The sequence below is a fragment of the Pinus tabuliformis genome, chromosome 7 (genome assembly GCF_031772625.1).
Source record: "Pinus tabuliformis cultivar Carrire ecotype Pingquan chromosome 7, CPIR1, whole genome shotgun sequence".
In the NCBI taxonomy this organism is placed as follows: domain Eukaryota; kingdom Viridiplantae; phylum Streptophyta; class Pinopsida; order Pinales; family Pinaceae; genus Pinus; species Pinus tabuliformis.
This window is the reverse complement of record NC_142293.1, coordinates 258,005,973-258,024,502: the sequence shown is the minus strand read 5'-3', so window position 1 is coordinate 258,024,502 and position 18,530 is coordinate 258,005,973. Positions and strand designations below refer to the sequence as shown.

The 18,530-nt window shown below is 38.4% G+C and overlaps 1 protein-coding gene across 1 annotated transcript in view; it reads left to right on the top strand.

Annotated features, from left to right (window-relative positions):
* Nucleotides 1-18,530, top strand: part of LOC149246830 (uncharacterized) — a 152,492-nt gene that overhangs the window by 26,307 nt on the left and 107,655 nt on the right. Inside the window, exon 3 of the mRNA XM_089442591.1 lies at nt 9,248-9,333. Coding sequence (XP_089298717.1) covers nt 9,248-9,333 — 86 coding nt within the window. The remainder of the gene's footprint in view (nt 1-9,247; nt 9,334-18,530) is intronic.

The following is an 18,530-nucleotide window of genomic DNA, read 5'->3' as shown; positions in this document are numbered from 1 at the left end:
TGGTGGATGATATCCATAAAGTGCCATAAATGGGGTCATTTTTGCTGCACTATGGAAGGAAGTGTTATACCACTATTCAGCCAGAGGAAACCACTTGACCTATTGTGTCTGTTTATCAGATACAAAGCAACAAAGATATCCTTCCAAACGTTTGTTCACTATCACAGTTTGCCCATCAGATTCAGGATGATAAGATGAGCTATCAGCTAACTGAGTACCCAAATATTCCACTTCTTGTACTCCAAATAAACAATTGGAGCTTTTTGCATATAATTGTTTCTCGTCAAATAGTTTGAGCACCTTGTCAACATGTTGAACATGATCCTTCCAAGACTTGATGTAGATTAGTATATCATAAAAAAATACTAACACAAATTTTCTAAGTAAGGGTTTGAAAATGGAATTCATCAAACCTTGAAATGTAGAAGGTGCATTGATAAGGCCAAAAGGCATGACCAAAAATTCATAATGACTCTCATGAGTTCTAAATGTTGTTTTTGGAATGTCTTCAATCTTCATTCTGATTTGATGATATCCTGAATGAAGATCCAACTTGGTGAAGTAAATTGCTCGATGTAATTCATCAAATAATTCATCAATGTCAGGAATGAGAAATTTATCTTTAATAGTAAGCTTGTTGAGCTCCCTATAATATGGGCACATGTGCTATGATCCATCCTTCTTGTGTACCAATACCACTGGAGCAGAGAAAGAACTTTGACTAGGTTGAATTATATCAACCTCTAGCATTTCTGCAACCATACGTTCAATTTCACTCTTTTGGGCATATGGATATATGCAAGGCCTAATGTTTGGGGAAAGACTTTCTAGAATCAAATGAATAGCATGATCATGATCACGAATAGGTGGGAGACCTTTGGGAGTCTCAAATACGTTGGAATGATTGTCCAAAACTTTTTGGAGATCTGGATATATAGAAGATTTCGATGTGGGTACCTCTAGTGAACATAATTGTGCGATTTCTCCCCATTGTTCTTTCTTTAGAAGCTTTGTCATGCTGTTAGAGCTGATTATATTTCCCGGTTTTCCTGCGATACCCCTTAATTCAACCTCTTTTCCTTCCCAAAAAATTTTCAAGAAAAGTTCTTGAAAATTAAAAGCTATTTTACCCAAAGATTGTAGCCATTGAACTCCTAGTACAACATCTGCACCACCCATTGGAATGGAAAGCATTGGACTATTCAAGACATATTCTCCCATGGATAACTTGATATTATGGCACTTTCCAGAGCAATTTATAGTTCCTCCATTTGCAACCATTACTTGACACTCTGGTGCTAGATATAGGAAGCAATTTAATTCCTTGGCTATCTTACAACGAATAAAAGTATGGGTACTACCCGAATCAATCAACACTATTACCTTTTTCTTCTTGATATGCCCTTCTATCTTGAGAGTTTGAGGAGTGGTAATTCCTATCAATGCATTACAATATATGGTTAGATTCATTTCTTCCTTCTTTGGGATTGGTTCTTATTGTATATCCTCTTCTTTTGACGTTTCTTGTTCCTTTTCTTGCTCCTCTTCCCCATCCATGTAAATTAATTTATTCTCAGCACACTTATGATTGTTAGTGTATTTTCTATCACAATTGTAACAAAGCCCTTTTGCTCTTTTTTCTTCCAATTGTTATGGTCTCAACCTTGTAGGTGGTGAAAGGCTAGGAGTAACAACACTTCCATCTTTATAGTTATGAGTGGTAGGCTTCCTTGTTGCCATAATTTTGCTTTCAATTTTTCTTGCCTGTTGAAGTTTCTAAGTTTACTTAGTTTGGAAACCCTCCATGCACTTTTTCTGATTTATTCCTACTTACTTGTTATTTTTCTTTAACAAGTTATTTACAAAGTAAATACTGAAAATAAACACCAGTGCATGCTCAACATATTACAGATCAGTAACTAAAAGAAACAAGAACAAACACACCACATGACACCATTATTTTTGGACCAATGTCCCCGGAAAAACCTAATGCAGGAAAACCGGTGCAACTATCTGAGGGTTTTCTTATTAAGCAATATCAGAGTACAATCTGGGTGTCGAAACTGGCCTACCCAACAAAGAATTTCTTTTGCAGCTATACCTCACAGTTTGAGAGAAATCTCCTGGCTAAAACCCCAGAAAACCACTCCGGCAGCTTCTTAGCACAAAATTGCTCCTGCAACCCCAACATTTGCCCAATTTGGACTGTGTCAGCCCTTCTTTGTCTCACGCTGGCCTTGCGTCACCCTTTCTTGGCCCGTGTCAGCCCCAGGAGGCCTTGCGTCAGCTCTTTGAGCCTCTGCGTCAGTGACGCTGGCCCCTTTGGTGCTCTGCGTAGCACTTGGCTGCCTCTGCGTGGTCCTGCGTGAGCCCTTGCTGGCTCTGCGTCACCATCCTTGGCTGCTGCGCTGCTCTCCCGACACAATATCTGCCTTCTCTTTCCTCTGTACTCAATGCCCCTCAGCTGCTCTCCCGACTACTGATTTTATCTCTCTTAGCAAACCCCGCTCTAGAGAATAGAATGACTGATCATCTGGTGTGATCTCCAAGTGACTCTCAAGCCTCTTCTTATACTTTTCCTATTGACATCTCAACGACCGAGATTAAGTCCCTAATCAATGGCTAAGATTAGATCTAGCTTGATCCATGTCTTTTGGATCACTCTAACACAGATTCATTTTAATACACATTAATATTTTATTTTCCCTAAGTTTAGACTTAGGGACTCCATTAAAAATATTAATTATTTTAATATCTCATGATTTGTTTAGAATCCGCCCAAACCCTTTCTGGGTATTGGAGATCTCGTGTGCCCCAACCTTTCCACCAAATTTCGTGGCTAGAGCACATCCGATGCTACCCCAAATCAACACTCCCTTTTAGCGAGGACTGTGCTCTAGCAATACTCATTGAGTATTACTCTGATCATCCAACATCGGTACCTGCGCTGATGCTAGGGCTTCCTGCCCAACATCCTCTGCACTACTGCCTCTTGTACTGCTGCCTATGTTTCTGCCACTGTCACTGCTGCATCTGTACGACAGCTCCCTCTGCATCTGTGTTACTGCTGGTCCTTTCTCCCAGCATTGCATCCACACTGCACCTCCTCTCATCATGTTTTACGAGCATCGTGTTGCCCACTACTACACTGCAACTCAGTTACTGAGAAGTAAGTAACTGATCCTCCAACTGACCTCCCTGTTGGGCTAGAAACTCCCACTGATGCTGAAGCTCCCTCTGCCACTGACAAGCGCTCCCTCTGTCTGACCTCTACGCTGCTGCAACAACTCCCTGCATCTCGCACCGTTGCACACCTCTTTGTGCCTTCCTGCACTGGTGCAACACTCCTCTGCTTCTTGTACTGCTGCAACCTGCTAGCTCTCGCACTGTCTTGGGACTCCTGCACTGTAGCTCTCTTTGCCGCTCCATCCGCATCCGTCTCTACCCACCCAGCCAGTCCCGCAACCCCTCGTCGGGGCTTCCGTAGCAAGGTCTAATCCAAGAGGCTGGGTACCTCAAGGATCCTGCCCCTCATCGCCTGTAGTCCGCCTGACTACAGCTTGATGTCTCCCCACTTCCGCTCAAGTGGTGCATGTGCACTCATGGCATAGTCATCATCTGTCAAGACTCAAAACTTCCTTCTCTGCCCGTGCTGGCGCTGCCTTAGTCTTGGAAGACTCTCCCTTACTCTTCTTCCTTGGGCATTGGGTCGCATAATGACCCATCTCCCCACAGTGGAAGCACTTGATCTTGGAGAGATCTTTTTTCTTTCGCTTCTCCTGCTTTTCCTCAGATGCTAGGGCCACATCCTCCTTCTCCTCCTTAACCTTGATCCCTTTGCTGCTGCTACTTGTCTTCGACTGCCGTCTGATCTTTTCCTGGAGAAGAGCTTCCCACTTCTCGTCCCAAGGTAGGAGAGTCCCTCTACCCAAGATGCTCTGGACAAACACTTCCCACTCTTCTGAGACAACATTCAGGGCTGTCCTCACCATAAGCTCCTGATCTGGTATCGCTCCTATAGCAGTCAATTGGTCTCGGATCTCATTCAGTCCTTCGAGGAAAGTGTCAATTGATTGACCCTTCATCTGATATGACCTCATTTGGCTTTCGAGCAACATTCTTCTTTGCACAGAAGTATGCTGGTACAGGTTCTTGAGGGCCTCCCACATTTCAACTGCCATTTCCTTCTCGGCTATATGTGGTACCACATGATCCTTAACCCCGTCAAGGATAATGCACTTGGCCCTCGCCATCGCCTCTTCGTATCTGTCATTATCATTGGGGTCGACTGGGATAGCTACTACCTTCAAGGCGAGGTTCTTGACATGATTGATGTCAAGCACTGATAAGATTATGGCCTTCCAGACTGCGAAGTTCAATGCTCCGTCTAGTCTATCCTGGTCTCTTACCCCGTGTAGTGCCATGATGCTCCTTTACTTCCCTCCTGGAAGTTCTCTGTTTGACTCCTCTGAGTCTCTATTTCTCGTCTGAAAGTTCTCTTTTGGACTCCCTCTGAGTCCTGATTTCTCTCTTGGAAATCCTTCTGTCGTTTGTCGAGATGCCCCCTACTTTGATCGTCTTGTGCAACTGCATTGCTGATACAGGTTCCTCGGCTAGAAACCCTCGGTAACAACTCCTCTGGCCTTGCTCTGTCAGGTACTGTTCTGACTACAGTACCTCACCAACTCCACTCTGCAATATTCCTGCAACCTTCTAGACCCCAACAACTGCCTCTTTGTGAATTGCGTCAGCCCCTCTCTGCCTTACGCTAGATCTGCGTCAACCCTGGGATGCCCTGCGTCAGCCCTCTGGCCCTTTGCGTTAGCAACGCTGACCTCTCTGAGGCTCTGCGCAGTTCCTGACTTCTTCTGCGTGGCTGTGGTTGGCTCTGCGTCACACTTCATTGGCTTCTGTGCTGCTAGAAACAGCTTCTGTCACCTCGGGACAATTGTTTTCTGTTGCTATTGCTTCGCTTGACTGATATCTTTAGTCCTCCTGTGATCTTCAATCACGCTTCGATACCATGTTCAAGTTTCTAAGTTTACTTAGTTTAGAAACCCTTCATGCACTTTTTTTGATTTATTCCTACCTACTTGTTATTTTTATTTAAAAAGTTATTTAAAAAGTAAATACTGAAAATAAACACCAGTGCATGCTCAACATATTACAGATCAACAACTAAAAGAAACAAGAACAAACACACCACATGACACCATTATTTTTGGACCAATGTCCCCGGAAAAACCCAATGCGGGAAAACCGGTGCAACTATTTGAGGGTTTTTTTATTAAGCAATATTAGAGTACAATCTGGGTGTTGAAACTGGCCTACCCAACATAGAATTTCCTTAGCAACTATACCTCATAGTTTGAGAGAAATCTCCTGGCTGAAACCCCGAAAAACCACTCCAGCAGCTCCTCAGCAGAAAACTGCTCCTGCAACCCCAGCGTTTGCCCAATCTGGACTGCATCAACCCCTCTCTGTCTCACGCTGGCCCTGTGTCAGCCTTTCTTGGCTTGTGTCAGCCCTAGGAGGCCCTGCATCAGCTCTGGGAGCCTCTGCGTCAGCGACGCTGGCCCCTCTGGTGCTCTGCACAACACTTGGCTGCCTTTGCGTGGCCCTGTGTGAGCCCTTGCTGGCTCTACGTTACCCTCCTTGGCTGCTGCGCTTCTCTTCCGACACAATCTTTGCCTTCTCTGTTCCTTTGTACTCAATGCACCTCAGCTTCTCTCCCAACCACTGATTCTATCTCTCTTAGCAAACCCCGCTCTAGAGAATAGGATGACTGATCATCTGGTATGATCTCCAAGTGACCCTTAAGCCTCTTCTTATTCTTTTCCTGTTGACATCTCAATGGACGAGATTAAGTCCCTAATCAATTGCTAAGATTAGATCTGGCTCGATCCATGTCTTTTGGACCACTCTAACACAGATTCATATTAATACACATTAATATTTTATTTTCCCTAAGTTTAGACTTAGGGACTCCATTAAAAATATTAATTATTTTAATATCTCCTGATCTGTTTAGAATTTGCCCAAACCCTTTTTGGGTATTGGAGATCTCATGTGCCCAACCTCTCCACCAAATTTCGTGGCTAGAGCACATTCCATGCTACCCCAAATCAACATTGCCAACTTGTATGCCTTTTCCATTGATTCAGGTTCCCAAAGGCGAACTTCATGTTGAATGTTATCCTTTAGAGTCCCTATGAAGGCATCAATCCTTTGCTTCTCTAGAATATCATTTAACCTTATATTCAATTTTTGGAAGTCCTCAATGTGCTCTACCATTGAACCCTTTTGTTTGAGATTTATCAATTGGCTAAAGAAAGTGTTGCTCTTTGTATCCTGATCATGTGCCATCATTTGCTCCATGAAAATTGACTAGATGACAAGTGGTTTACGAGAACAAAGCCCTTTATACCATAAAAATTGATTCGGTTCTAAATATAAAGATGCAATACGTACCTTTTGTAACAGTTGCACATCATGTAGATCAAAATATTTCTCCATTTGTAGTATCCATGTTATGGGATCCTTGCCATCAAACTTCCTCATATCGATCTTTGGAATATGGTGGGTCTTCAATCCAATGTTAGATTCTATGAAATCATGATTAACATTTATTTTTTTCTCATCATGAGTTTCCTCTACTACCTTTTCGTCATTAGGAGGCCTTTCTTGTAGCAGCTTTGTCCCACCTTCCTTCAAACCTTCCATGTCTTTCTTCAAATCTTCCATGCCTTTCTTCAAATCTGCTTCCCTACCATCGATATTAGCTTCCATGGCACATATAAAACTATTTATCTTATCTTCGATCACATTCTTCAAATCATCCATCCAATTTTGCTTACTAGGTGTTTCTATTTTCTTGATTCGAGTCATTATTTTTCTTGCTTTTAGCAACTCGATCTTGAATCTGTTGTATCTTTGAAATTTCGGATCTCCAAGGTCTGAAATTGCAACCTTCAGTAGTCCTCTGCGTCCTCTTCTAATGCCACCAGTATGATCGAAATTGGATTCTCCAAGAAAGAGTTATGCCCAATCTCCCAAGATGACTTGATTATATACTTTTTCAGCAAAGCGAACTTGTACGAAGTGCCACGTGTCACTTTTTCGACCTTCAGATTTGAAAACAATACACAAAAAAGTACAGTGTGCCCTCTTTTTGTAGCTTCTTACGAAATTTCAATCTGATGCTCAGAGAGAAAGTTATGATGAATTTCCCAAGGTCACCTATTTGGGATGTAATTCGGGAGCCTCCAGAAACCCTAAATGTCTTGGACCGTATGTCCGAAAATATAGCGAAACAAGATCTGAAATTCGGGCTCGAGATTCACCAAGATTTCGGCTCAAATGGGTTTTAATTTCAGAGTTTGAACTTTCATAGATAAAAAATTATAGCGAAATTCCACGATCACCTGTTTGAGATAGAATTTTGGAGCTTGCAAAAACCCTAACTTCCTCAGATCATATCTTCGAAAATATAGCAAGACAAGATCTGAAATTCAGACCCGAGGTTCAGAACGATTTCGGCTCAAATGGTTTTTTTTTAGCTTCTGAAATGTCGTAGAGAAAAAGTTATAGCAAAAATTCCACGATGACTTGTTTGGAGCAGCGAAACCCTAGAATCCAAAGTTCTGATACCAAATGTTATGAAACCAGCTGACAATAAGATAGAATAGATAGATCAACGACTTAAAAATCAGCCTCTTTGAGAGGGAAACCTCCTTTACATTACATAAATGAACAATTCTTGGATGATACAAATGACAAGAGCTCCCTTCTATATATAGGAGTATAAGGGGTCATAATATAATCAGAGCCGACATAACAATAATAATGTAAGGGCACAACAATAACAATGGTGGGCTTCTATGGGGCACAATAATAACAATATGGGGACTACACGGGCACAACAATATAATAAAGGGGTTGCACTAATAACAATAAGGGGTTACACTAGTAGTATAGGGACCTAACATATGTTGTATAGGGCCTAAAGCACATTTTAGGGTGGTGAATCATGTTTCAAACTCATGAAATGCATTTTAGGTGTGTTTTAAGCTCATGAAACGTGTTTCAGGGGTGTTTTAATGTTTTTGTACTAAAATATGCTTGGTACTAGGGGGTTTCTTGCAACTAAGGTTGAATCTTCTATCGCTAACATCTCCTTAGCAAGATTATTCTCAAGTTTCTATTGAGGAACTTGGGTATAGCTTCCTTCCATATTGTTTCCAATTTGATTGAAAGACACTAGGGTTTAGGGAGTTGAGAAAGCCTATTGTACCTTTCTCTTTATCCCCTGAATCGCTTCCATCAGTCCTCTTCCATAGATTTTATCCTTAAGACCCCATTAGCTGTTGATTGAGAAAGGCACTAGTCTGCTCTTGTGTCAATCCCATAAAAATAAAACCCTGTTTTTAAATGTTTTCGAAGGAAAATTAGGGTTAGGTTATGATAAAATCTTCTTGTTTTTAGTTTTATTTACCTAGATGTTATTGTTAATTTTCTTGGGAACCTAGCACCCAACAATTGATTGACCTAGCAGTTTACAAATCTATTGAATGAAAGCACAGCTAGATTCTTAACTTAATTAGCGGAAGCAAAATTTCACATTACCAATCTCTACTAATGGTTGTTTTACCTGTCGGGTCAACCATATTCCCTCTTAGTGATCTCTTATGATCAATATGGATCACAATTTGCCTATATCAAATGCCAAAACCTTCTTGTGCACAAACTTGCTGAGTACTTTACTTATTGCCCTAAAGATCAATTTTCTAGATCAAAGACAATCCGGATTTAATTTTTGGTTCTCCGTATAACAATTATTAAACTTTGCTGAGCAAAATATGAGACTAGTAGAATGATCTTGGCTCAGGTACGTATGAAGGAATTGAGGAAATGCCTTCAAGTTATACTAAGTGTTATTGAAGAGATTGAAACAATAACAGAGTGATCAACTAGATGCATCTGGTAAATCACTTTATGATTCTAATAATTAGTTTGATTGTATTTTAGAAGGCATTCCAAAAACACTTGAAAACAGATGACAACAATAAACACATGAATAGTTTAATGGGCTTTTCAGTTGGATGTTATTATTAATATACTATGGTTGTGAAAACAACTTCAAAATTATTTTGTAGCCATATCTACCTAATGGGTAAAGCAGCTAGCAGTTACTAAGAGAGATTCTTTCTTCTGAACTATTTGGTTATGTTTTCATTTGATGATACAGGAAGAATACAGAAAAGGTGATGGTCTTTCAATGAGAAATCTTATGCTACTACTAGCATATCTCTACATGTTCGGTCTATGTTCCAGGTTTGCTTCGTACTATATTTGAATGCTCTTATTAAAGTTGCCATGGTTGTATTTTCATAGGAAATGTGCAAGAATATTTTGTGCTGTTCTCTGATTGGCTTCTTCCTTTTGGACAAGTTGATACCCCGTATCCACCTTTGATTGTACATTTCATGTTTTACTTTTTATTCCATATGGTACATTTTCCTTCTTTTGAGTTGTGTTACGAGCATGCTAAATTCTAGGTTAGGTTCAGGGCAGAGTCATCATCATCTTTAATCATGGTTATTTTGACATATTGTATGAGAAACCTCGGCATTACAAATTTTCTTGATTTCTTTTATAATTTTCTATCCTCCGATTGCATTGTAGTAGAATTGTAATGATAAAATATAATGTTGGTGCTAAATTGCATGCCACATGAATACAACGATTTGAGTTATCTGACATGGGTACGTAAGCTCCCCAGAACAGGATATTTATCTATCTATATATATAATTTAAACAAATTAAGTCTGAAATATTGTGTGTGTGTTATTAGTTTAAACAAATTAAAGACTGAAATACAGACATACAGTTAATGCCAAGTATCTCAAGTGATAAGTTAACCTCCACACGGTGTTTGCCTCACTGAAATGATGAATGGTTTCTAGGCCTAACCACTCTTTTATAACAATTTTTAACTCCTAAAAATGTGCTTTATGTTAAATCTCCTAATACCAGTCCAGATTTATTTCCTCACAACAATTATTTATTCCCAACAATTTATTTAATTAGCCAAAATAAATTCTGAATTGCCAAAAAATAAAATCACTAGTATTTTAACTTATTTATATGCACTGAAAAATAAAAATTAGGAGATATCAATCGCCCATTGCAACAGATAAATACCCACAACAATTATCCATCATTCATTAATTTGGAAAATCAGGGTTTTCAACCCACAGAATGACAAGGAAAAATACAATTATTGGAACCTGTAACTTAGCCCCCACTGGATGAAGTCGGTCTACTGGAAGTCAGCCTCTGAAGGAACTTGGCCTTGAGAATTTTGGCCCAGCAATTTGCCAGCTAATCAACCTGCGCCTTCCCTTGAGCTGGCTCTGCGCCTCAGGAAATTTGGCCCCAATAAATTGTCCTCTTCAATCAAATTGACCTCTCTTTCACTCCAGCAACTTGGCCTTGCAATCTCCAACAATTCGGCCTCCTGGATACGCCCTCGAATCCTCCTGCACTCCTCTTCGTCTGTGCTTCAGTCCACTGGGCCACTTGCACTAGAGAAAATCACTTTTTCTTGTTGTGTCTCTTCTCTTGTGTTTTCAACTCTTCCATAGTCTTCATTTTATAATCTTCATTATGCCCAAATCCCTAACCCTAATCTCCTTTCTAGAAGCACTTGAAGATCAATGGTTGAGTTAATTTCTAAGTCACTTAAATAATTTTATTATTTATCCTTAGAAAATGACTTAATAGTCCACAATAATTAATTGACTTTAATTATTGTACTTTTCCTAAGTTAGACTTAGGAAAGAAGACATAAATCACTTACTTCACCAAGCAAGCACCTAAAGAGGCAATAAATCATCTTACACATACTAAGACACCTAGCCTATGCAGAAGACCTTCTGAAGCTACCGCAAGCTTCAACACTTCAATGCACTGTTTTTAGTGCCCATGTGTTGGAGACACATGGATTGCATGTCTGACATTTATCTGATGTGTGTGGCAAATTAGGATGCATGTTGGACATGTAGGATTTGTCGCATATGTGTGTAGCACAAGATGCATATCCAACGCATGTTGGACGTGTGAGAGCATGTATCCACATGTGTGACATGTGAATACGAGATTAAGGACGTCTTCCATATATCCTATATCTTAGTGTTGATGTAATTCCAATGGCATTTATTTTGCCATAACATTCATTTATTGATTTGAAACAGAAGCAGCTAAAGGAAAATGGTATTTTGAGATCAGTCTTATGTTTATTTTTAAGTGAAAAATATGCTTCAAAGTCCTAAGAAACCAACCAAACCCAAGATCATTTTAGATTTGGTTTCAGATGTTTCACACAAAAGTTACATATCTATTCTGTAAAACCCAAACAGCGATGGCTAATAAGTTACATGGAATATATTGGAAGTTTATTGTGTTAATTTGCAAATAGATCTTCAATAGGCCATTTAAAAAATTGTCAAAATTGTGTGTTTGGATATTTGGGCTTTTCCTTCATAAAAATTGAAAACACACAAATCTATATTGAAATTGAAAGGAAGACTAGGATTGGAATTCTAAATTCTATCGAAAAGCTAAAGCCCAGTGAAGAAATTCTGAATGTTTCCATTACGGCCCACTTGACTACTTTGATTTTCTTATTACATACTGAAAATAAACAACAACAGAGAACAGGCCACAAATGTAGGAAAACGAGGGGGGATATGATAGCTGGCATTATTTCTCAAATTCAACGTGGGGTTCTTCGTTTTAATACATATCTGAGAGCCAATATGTGAAGCTGTGCAAGTCTTTATCATTAAATGCAGTCCATATTGATTTCTTCTAGAAAGCCATACAATATATGTTGTGTTCCCTGTAACACTTACATTCATTCCTTATGTTTTGTCCCAATCTTTGTGCATCTGGAATAGCTTAATGTTTGGCAGAATAGTATGCTTGTATTTGACTGCCCTCAACAAGTAATGATATGATATATCATAGAAAGAGATACATGCTTAATAAACTTAGTGAAGGCTCGGGAACAATTTTGACATCTACTTTCCAGTCAGAAGGATTGTGATAAACCACTGTTAAAGCATATAGCTTTGAGCTTTTTGACAACTAAAACTGTATGTTTTCATATTGGATAATGAAGTCAAGATTAACTATAGGTCCTTTTTTCATTGATATCAGTATCCAAGTTAATTATCATAACCTTGGATTGCATATTTACACCTTTCCTTTTATTCTTTGCCATCAATGAGTTCTATCTTATATGTACACTGTTTTGAAATTGTAGTTAGTTGAATTTTTCTCTCAGTATCTCTAGCGATGAGCTTAAGTGCACAGGCATTCAAAACCAGGATTATAGATGTAAACCGATTACCTTGTTTGGTATAATCAACAAATTTGTACACAGAGTATCTGAAATACTTCTTGGCTGGTGGTTACAAATTCCTTGGTTTGTGTTGCTGTAGCCCCTTTTGCCTGTTCAGTATATTGGGGCTCCTGTTACTTGAACAGGGCAAAGGCAAGGTTATCCATTATCTTTTAATGAAGGTTAGTTACTGCCTTTGTTATCTCAGGTAATGGTAACTCTTACCTACTATTGGCTTTCTCAATGTGATTAACCTTACCAACCTTTGCGATGCTAAGCTATGTGATAACCCTGAGCTGAAGGAAAGATCCTGAAAGGTACATTCACTTCTTTCCTGATTCTTAACATGGTATTTGCTCTATTGATTTTCAAACTGTCTTGCATATCTCAATGTACTTTTCATTTCAAGAAATCGCTAAATCTAGATTAATTTTCTGTGGCTTGCAATGAGTTTCCATTCCATGGTGCCCATTATGAATTCACATTGTTAGATTATTTCTACAGATATTATTGCAGACTGAGTTCTTATGATATATTTTTTATTAGTTTCTATGTTCATAAATATTGAAAATGTGCTCTTATGTATGTGTGATTTGCATTCACCTTCCTATCAATGTGCTACACTACATTAATAGACTAGAATTGTAATAAATACTAATAGAATTGAATAAAGAGAAGAAGAAACTAGTAGGGCAGTTTTACACTTGAAACAAATTAGCCAAGAAGGGTGCAACCCTAGAGAGAGAGTGATCCCAAGCACTGGTGTGCTAGAGAGAGAAATTAACCCAAGCACAAGAGTGCAACATGTTACTTCTGCTGCTTACACCTCCTTACAAGTCAGTGAGAAAAGCCTTCAACCCCACAAGATGTGGTTGGTGGCAGGGAACTAAGAGAAGGGGCTATCACACTAAATCCCTTCTCTTTCCGTTTAAGCTATCTCCTAGGATAGCTATGAGGGGTGGTCCGTGAATGGAAAACTAAGTTAAAAAAAATGTGAGGTTCTAGGAGAGATGTTAAAGTGAAAGTGAATTACTTTCTAAAAATTATGAGCAAAATATGATATGAGCAATAAAATCATTAATAAAACCATAAACTAGTGCCTTGAGATAAATTGCTCAACGGGAATGAAAGATACATCTGCTAAAAAAAGTAGAATGCTTCTAACAATGAAAGCAAAGCAATCCTGAAATAGAAACAAAGATGTTAACATGATAATTGATACAAGATATAAAACGCTTTCAAAATATAATTAGTGCCTAAATCAAAGCATATAGAGATATCTTGCAAAAAGAAAAGCAATTAGTGTTCTACTTGCAAAAGGAAAATAAAACAATGTTTGCCAACATAAAATATTCAATAATGACAAGTAGAATGAACAATTGCAAGTAAAATTACGACATGTATTAGCATGAGATGCACTTATACTATATTTGAATGCAATTAGTCTTGGTTATTTTTAATCTAAAATGCCTAAGCTAAATGAGAAGTCCTCCACTTGAGCTCTTACCAAAAGGTAAAAATTTGGGTGATTGTACGAAAGAGGGGGCGAGGGCACAAATGTGTCATTAACGATATCTGTCCTCTGAGTCTTACGAGCCAGTGTGTGCCTTCGTTCCTACAAGGGGATAAACGACCTTCATAACTGCATGGTCACAACGCTTTTACCCTTGTTCGTACCAGATGGAAGAATTTTCCAAGAAAGCCTTTTTCTCTATACTTTCTATCAACGAAGCTTATGCTCGAAAGTTAATTTTAATGAGGCTTTGGAAGCTTAGCTTGGAAGCCTTTCTATACTAAAATGCCTAGATGAGAGTGCAGATTGTGTTAGTTCCCCAATTAAAATATACTTACATGCAAATGCTTAATAAATGGAAAATGAGATAGCTTGTAAAACTTTGAGGATTTAGCATGTAAATGAAGTCATAAAACTTTGAGAATTTAGCATGTAAATGAATTCATATGTGCTTGCATGGAAAATAAGCAAATGAAGTAGATTGTTTTAAAGCTATTATTGTTCCAATAGAAATGCTTCAAAAGTTACCAATGCGTACGATAAAAAAATGAAGCGTGTATTTGAAGGAATAATCAAAACTTGCCACAATGTTGCATGTTTGCACATAAGATAAAATCTACTCAAAATTTACAAGTTAAAGCCTATGCATGTAAGAGATTTAAAATTAGGAAACAATTGTTTGTGGATTGGAATGAGTTAATTCTTAAGCATGAAATTTGTTTAAAAGCTAAGAAAACTAGAAGCAAAAAATTAGTCAAACCATAAGAATTTTCTCCTCAAGTGAGGAAGGGGGATGCCATGGGAAAAATCCCAAGTTCCCTCAAAACATAAATTTTATTTTATTAGAAAATGAGGTCCTCTTATAGAAATAAGGGGCTTGGGAAGAACTTACAATATGCATTGTAAATTTACTCTTTCCAAAGTTACACGTGTAATATTTTAAAGATTTACTTGTGAGATGTTACAAAGTAAAGGCCTAAACCCTTGAGGTGAATAATGGTTACAATTCCTCAAAAGAATGAGGCTTTAGAAGAAGAGGTGAAGTGATAAGAAGGAGGTACTTGGACTTGAGGTTCCAAATGGAAAAGGGTTCCTTAGCTTATGCTTCAGCTCCCTTTCTTCAAACTTGAATTGCCTCCAAGAACACCTATAGGCAAGCAAACAAAAAAGTTAGCATGCAAAAGAAATAGTGCTGAAATATGTGAGAGGAAATCACATGCATGAGAAGGAAAGAGTTAGAAACCCAATGCAAGTATAAAATACACTTTATATTACAAATTCCCTCACTAAGATCAGCTTGAAAGAGTTGATTTAGTGAGTGAGAGTTAGGATTTAAATCCAACAACTTAGCCTCAAATGCTAGATAAAATCAATATGTGCACAAATGAGAGAAGAAAATATATGATTTTTTAGAGATGGAAAAGAAGCAAAGGGCTCATAAAACCTCCTTATAAATAAATCTCTTGATGTCTTATGATATTGTTGAAATATAATTGACAACCTATCCTTTGAACACACAAATGCCTGCAAACCAATTGTTAGTGCAAAAGAGACTTGGCACATAGAGGCCAAGTTGAGCTTGTCATTCAATCGAAAATAACAAACTACAACGAGAGCGCAAAATATATCAAGCTCAAAGGAGATTTGAGATAGCTACAAATCTCCCCTCCCTAGACAATAATGCCCTCAGGCAAATGCACAAAAGACCAACTAGATAGCGATGTAAAATCAAATGAACAACAACATCAAATGAAACATGTATACCTCATCAACTCAAGAATGCACCACAAGAGAAACTAGTAACCCTAACTACTTCACTTTATTTAGCTCAATAACAATTTCGACATAGTAACAATAAGCACAAGCTTCAAAAACCATGCTCAATAATGAGAGCTGAGTTACATTTATAAGAACCTGGGAGAAAATCCCAATGTAGAAGAGAAATGCCAAGTGCCCAAGAAGCAAATCGAACCCTCCAAGTGTAGAGATCACTGAATTGAGTGTCACCCAACTGCTGTAGATGTGTCCAACGAATTTCTGAGATGATCCCTCTGCTGGCCAGTGTATTAGCTTCTCACTATGTGCACATTGTGGTAGGCTTCTATGTGTGGTATGAGTGTGTGAAAGAAGTAGCGAAATCCCACTCGTTTCTCAACCAATCAAACCGAAAGATGACACCTATTACAAGTGCCAACCGCTGCCATCGAACTACTATACATGCTCTTCATGGACTGCTCTGTAGACTACGTGGAAATTGCTAGCAGTTATCAACGTACAAACAAATCAAATTTGCGTGGAGATGGAGTTTTATCTGGTTAATTATTCCTTCTTTTTTAGAGGTGGATAATTTTCTAAGTTTTTTCAATCACTTTTTACCCCAAAATTGGGGTGACGGTTTGAAGATTCAGCCCCTAACACATCTTAGTGTCTAGAGTCAATGTATATTACCATACTAGATCACACAAAAATTTTCGTGGAATTTGGCTAGGTCTAAGTAGGATTTTTTAATAGTTAAAATTTTACCACAGAACAATTTTTTTAAATAATTTCTATGTAATGATGTAAATAAGTGGTTTTCGGAAATGTCTAGGGCATGTGACTACTCGAAATTCATCCTTAGAGGCCCAACATTATCCTAGCAGCCACTTTGGGGGTTAAAAAACGACTTATAGTCCCTCAAAAGTCGATATTTCTAATGTTAGTGTCAAAAATGAGGAAAAAATTAAAAAAAAATCAATAATTGGAAAAAATCATAAAATCTTCCAAGGTAAAAATAAGTCAAACAAGTGACATGGCAATTCCAGTGAGGGTCAAAGGTGATGTGGCAATCATGTGGGACCCACCAAGCAAGCCACAACTCTCAATGTTCCAAATGCATGTTAAAGCAAGTCAAGGGGACCAACGTTCGTTGCATGAAAAATACGTATGGTTAAAAAGTTCAAACTTTGGTTTAATTTAAATCAAATATATTATGAAATATTAAAGTATGAGATTAAAGTTAGTAAAGGGGAATGAACCCCACTTCATTTCCCCATATTCTATGCACAACCAAAAGTTAACATGCACATGCCAATTAAAATCTCCACGCTGGCCCAGATTTGAAGTAGTCCTTAGGACACGCAGCAGATGGTTTGACGACTGTTTGATGATAGGAGATAATCATGGGATGTGTTCCCACCCAGTCTACCACTTGTATGCAACAACTCCACTCCATCTCCACGCAGATTTGATTTTCTTGTACATTGATTACTCCTGGCAGCTTCCACGTAGTCTACAGAGTAGTCCATGAAGAGCATGTACAATAGTTCGATGGTGGCAATTGGCACTTGTAATAGGTGTCATCTTTTGGTTTGATTGGTTGAGAAACGAACGAGATTTTGTTGCTTCTTTCACTCACTCGTACCCCACATGGCAGCGTACCACATATGTGTACATGTTGAGAAGGTAACACGCTGGCTTGCAGAGGGATCATCTCAGAAACTCATTGGACCCATACACAATAGTTGGGTGTCACTCAATTCAGTCATCAGGGTTCGATTTGCTTCTTGGGCACTTGACATTTCTCTTTTACATTGGGATTTTCTCCCAGGTTCTTATAAATGTAACTCAACTCTCATTATTGAACGTGGTTTTTGAAGCTTGTGCTTATTGTTACTATGCCGAAATTGTTATTGAGCTAAACAAAGTGAAAGTATTTGGGGTTACTAGCTTCTCTTGTGGTGCATTCTTTGGTTGATGAGGTATACCTGTTTCATTTGATGTTGTTATTCATTTGATTTTACATCGCTATCTAGTTGGTTTTTTGTGTGTTTGCCTGAGGGCACTATTGTCTAGGAAGGGGAGATCCGTAGCTATCTCAAATCTCCTTTGGGCTTGGTATATTTTGTTCTCTTGTTGTAGCTTGTTATTTTCGGTTGAATGACGAACTCAACTTGGCATCTATATGCCAAGTCTCTTTTGCACTAACAATTGGTTTGCGGGCATTTGTGTGTTCAAAGGATAGTTTGCCAAGTCTATTGGAGTATGAGGACTTATTCGATTGGAATAGTCACCTCCAAGGATATCAAAGATCCCACAAGTTGTTCAAGCCAACAATCTCATAAGACATCAAGAGATTTATTTAAAAAGGGGTTTCATGAGCCCTTTGCTTAATTTTCATCTCTAAAAAATCATATATTTTCTTCTTTCATTTGTGCACATATTGATTTTATCTACCATTTTGGGCTAAGTTGTTGGATTTAAATTCTAATTCTCACTCACTAAATCAGCTCTTTCAAGATGATCTTAGTGAGAGAATTTGTAACATAAAGTGTATTTTATACTTGCATTGGGTTTTTAACTCTTTCCTTCTCATGCATGTGATTTCCTCTCACATATTTCAACACTATTTCTTTTGCATGCTAACTCTTTTTCTTGCTTACCTATAGGTGTTTTTGGAGGCAATTTAAGTTTGAAGAAAGGGAGCTAAAGCATAAGCTAAGGAACCCTTTTCCATTTGGAATCTCAAGTCCAAGTACCTCTTTTCTAAAGCTTGATTCTTTTGAGGAATTGTAACCATTATTCACCTCAAGGGTTTAGGCTTTTACTTTGTAACGTCTCACAAGTAAATCT